Source organism: Penaeus japonicus, unplaced genomic scaffold (genome assembly GCF_977035675.1).
Source record: "Penaeus japonicus unplaced genomic scaffold, GWHDUDI00000001_assembly GWHDUDI00000040, whole genome shotgun sequence".
Taxonomy (NCBI): Eukaryota; Metazoa; Arthropoda; class Malacostraca; order Decapoda; family Penaeidae; genus Penaeus; species Penaeus japonicus.
In genome coordinates, this window is record NW_028234442.1 from 22181355 (window position 1) to 22183854 (window position 2500).

Consider the following 2500-nt stretch of genomic DNA (forward strand, 5'->3'; position numbering starts at 1 on the left):
GAGGTGGAGGGTGGCCCTCAACTGGGGGGGGAGGCTCCATGTCGTGCAGGTATGGCACGTAGGGTCCTAGGGAACTGCCTGGAGGGACGGAGAAGGTCTCCATGCCCTCCAGGCCGCCCCATTCTTCTACTAGTGGAGCTGCGTCTCCGTCCTGGAAAATGTGTGCCGGTCGTAGCCAGCTGCACCCTACGGCCATCACTGACATGCCGCCTGTTGAAGAGGAGAGAAATTGAACAACGTAGATACTTGAAAAAAAAAAAAAAAAAATTGTGTGTTCCTATTGCGACGAAAGGCACGTACGAAAAGAGAGAATAAAGAGGTAGTCCGGAAACTGGTTTTGTGAGTATCTCTAGGAGGCAGAGTCATACCTGCAAATATGAGAAGGTAAAAGCCGACATCTAGCTTGATCTGCACTCTAGCCGAAGCTGCTGGTCCAATCACCGGCTTTGTGGCCTCTTGTTGCGTTTCTATCAAGGTGGTTATGTAGTAGCATACGCCGACACACACTACACAGACCAAAACTGAAAAAAACAGGAATAGATAATTATGGAATATTTATTATCATCCTTTATTCTAAAGATGATGATGAAGCCCACAATATGAACATATCTCAATTCTCCTTCCTTTATGAATTTCTTTCTAAATATAACGAGATACAATTGAACTGCAGACCTTGCCACATGCACTAGAACATTCAAGAGGCATCATTTTGATCATGGATATACACTCTCTTCTACTGCAAATAACTTAAAAAACTCCTAAACAATTTCAGACTTCCTTGCTGCGCTGCAAACAAAATCAAAAGGCAAGAAAGAAAACAACCAGTCAAATAAACATCAATTAGCATTTCATAACAGTGCCATTTTAGTCCGTCCAACAAGGTACAACCTACCTGACACAATCCCGGCAATGGCATTTTTTCTAACGCACTTTAGGACCCTGCCTGTTGGGCCGGTTATGTCAAGCATCATTTGGATCAAAGACGCGCAAATCATGACGAAGATCAGACCGATGACGACTCTCATCAAGGTTACAATTTCTGGAGTCACGCAAAACTTCAGCTCTGAAAAGAAGGTAAAAGGAAAATAAGCCAGAAATTGATTTGCTTCAAAGTCAGTGCTAATTTGTGTAAAAAAAAAAAAAAAAAAAAAAAAAAATGGAGCTTAATTCTCTATAAAGTAACTTATTTATAAATAACAACCAAGTTACTTTATATAAACTAACTTGTAATATAAAAAAAAATTTCAAACTTAATAAAAACGAAATACCGTAAAAATATTTCCTTACTTTGCTACAAACTTCATCAGATACTGAACAACATACCAATTTCCCATACAACTTACTGTGGCCATTCGCATAGTATATCAGATGAGACGTTGAAGAGCTGTACGTTGTTCCCTCGATCACTTGGAACTCTCCCGGGTGGAAAAACATGTACAGACCAATCGTGTGCGTAGTACAACCGCCTCCGTCCAACCAGAACCATTGGGGCTGGCTTAGGCAAGCACACACTACGACAATCACGATAATGCTGACCACCTACGATGAGAGATGCCCAATCAGCATTGTGTTTCTGTCTTTCTATACATTGCATGTTTCTACCGACTCTACTCCATTGGAAAATAACAGTAAGTACGAAAAATAATAAAAATAAATAGATAAATAAATAGATTGACAAAATATCAAAAATAGATAATCAATCCATAAAAATTAGACAAAAATCTATTTCACGTACCCCAGACATGATATTCTTGTCGTGGTCCCGTCTGACCGGTTGTCGTCTTCTGGGGTACAGCCCCCCCACGGCACAGACCGGTAGAGTCGGCATTCTTATTCCGTCCTATGTGACCGAGGAGTTGTGAATGACAGCGAAGACTTGTTGGTTGTGTGACCATGCATGAACTTATGCCTAATGAACACTTATTGATCAGACTAAGACATCCTCAGTAACTTCGGGATAAAATTTCTTCATCATGGGTGTTAAGCTGTAAAGTCCCAGAATCTGAAAAAAGAAGAAAAAAAAAAAGAAAGAACAACATTAGATGTATAAATAAAAATGATATTAGGCTTTAAAAAATGAAAAAGCTATAAACCATGGTGCTCAATCTAATAAACAATAGTTTCTAACAGCAAGATTATATATCGTAATTACACACACACACGCACACACATACACACACACACACACACACACACACACACACACACACACACACACACACACACACACACACACACACACACACACACACACACACACACACACACACACACACACACACACACACACACACACACACACACACACACACACACACACACACACACACACACACACACACATATACAAACATATAAATATCTGAAATTTGGCCTCCCAAGAAAATTAACAATGATTATGAAACAAGTCCAATCCCTATCTTGATAGAGCATAAGTGCAGGATGCTGTAGGTTCTTACTGGAGCATAGAGCACAGAAGACAAAGCAACTGCCTGATATC

General features: G+C 40.2%; 1 protein-coding gene across 2 annotated transcripts in view; it reads right to left on the reverse strand.

The window, feature by feature from the left end:
• The window catches only part of LOC122244400 (transmembrane protein 127), a 6463-nt gene that overhangs the window by 1340 nt on the left and 2623 nt on the right, over positions 1–2500 (reverse strand). For both annotated transcript variants that reach the window (XM_043002287.2, XM_043002288.2), the window contains 5 exons: positions 1736–2002; positions 1344–1539; positions 893–1063; positions 369–521; positions 1–210 (listed from right to left, as the gene is read on the reverse strand). The exon at positions 1–210 is cut by the window's left edge and continues 1340 nt beyond it. In XM_043002287.2, coding sequence (XP_042858221.1) covers positions 1–210; positions 369–521; positions 893–1063; positions 1344–1539; positions 1736–1828 — 823 coding nt within the window. In that variant the 5' untranslated portion in view covers positions 1829–2002. The remainder of the gene's footprint in view (positions 211–368; positions 522–892; positions 1064–1343; positions 1540–1735; positions 2003–2500) is intronic.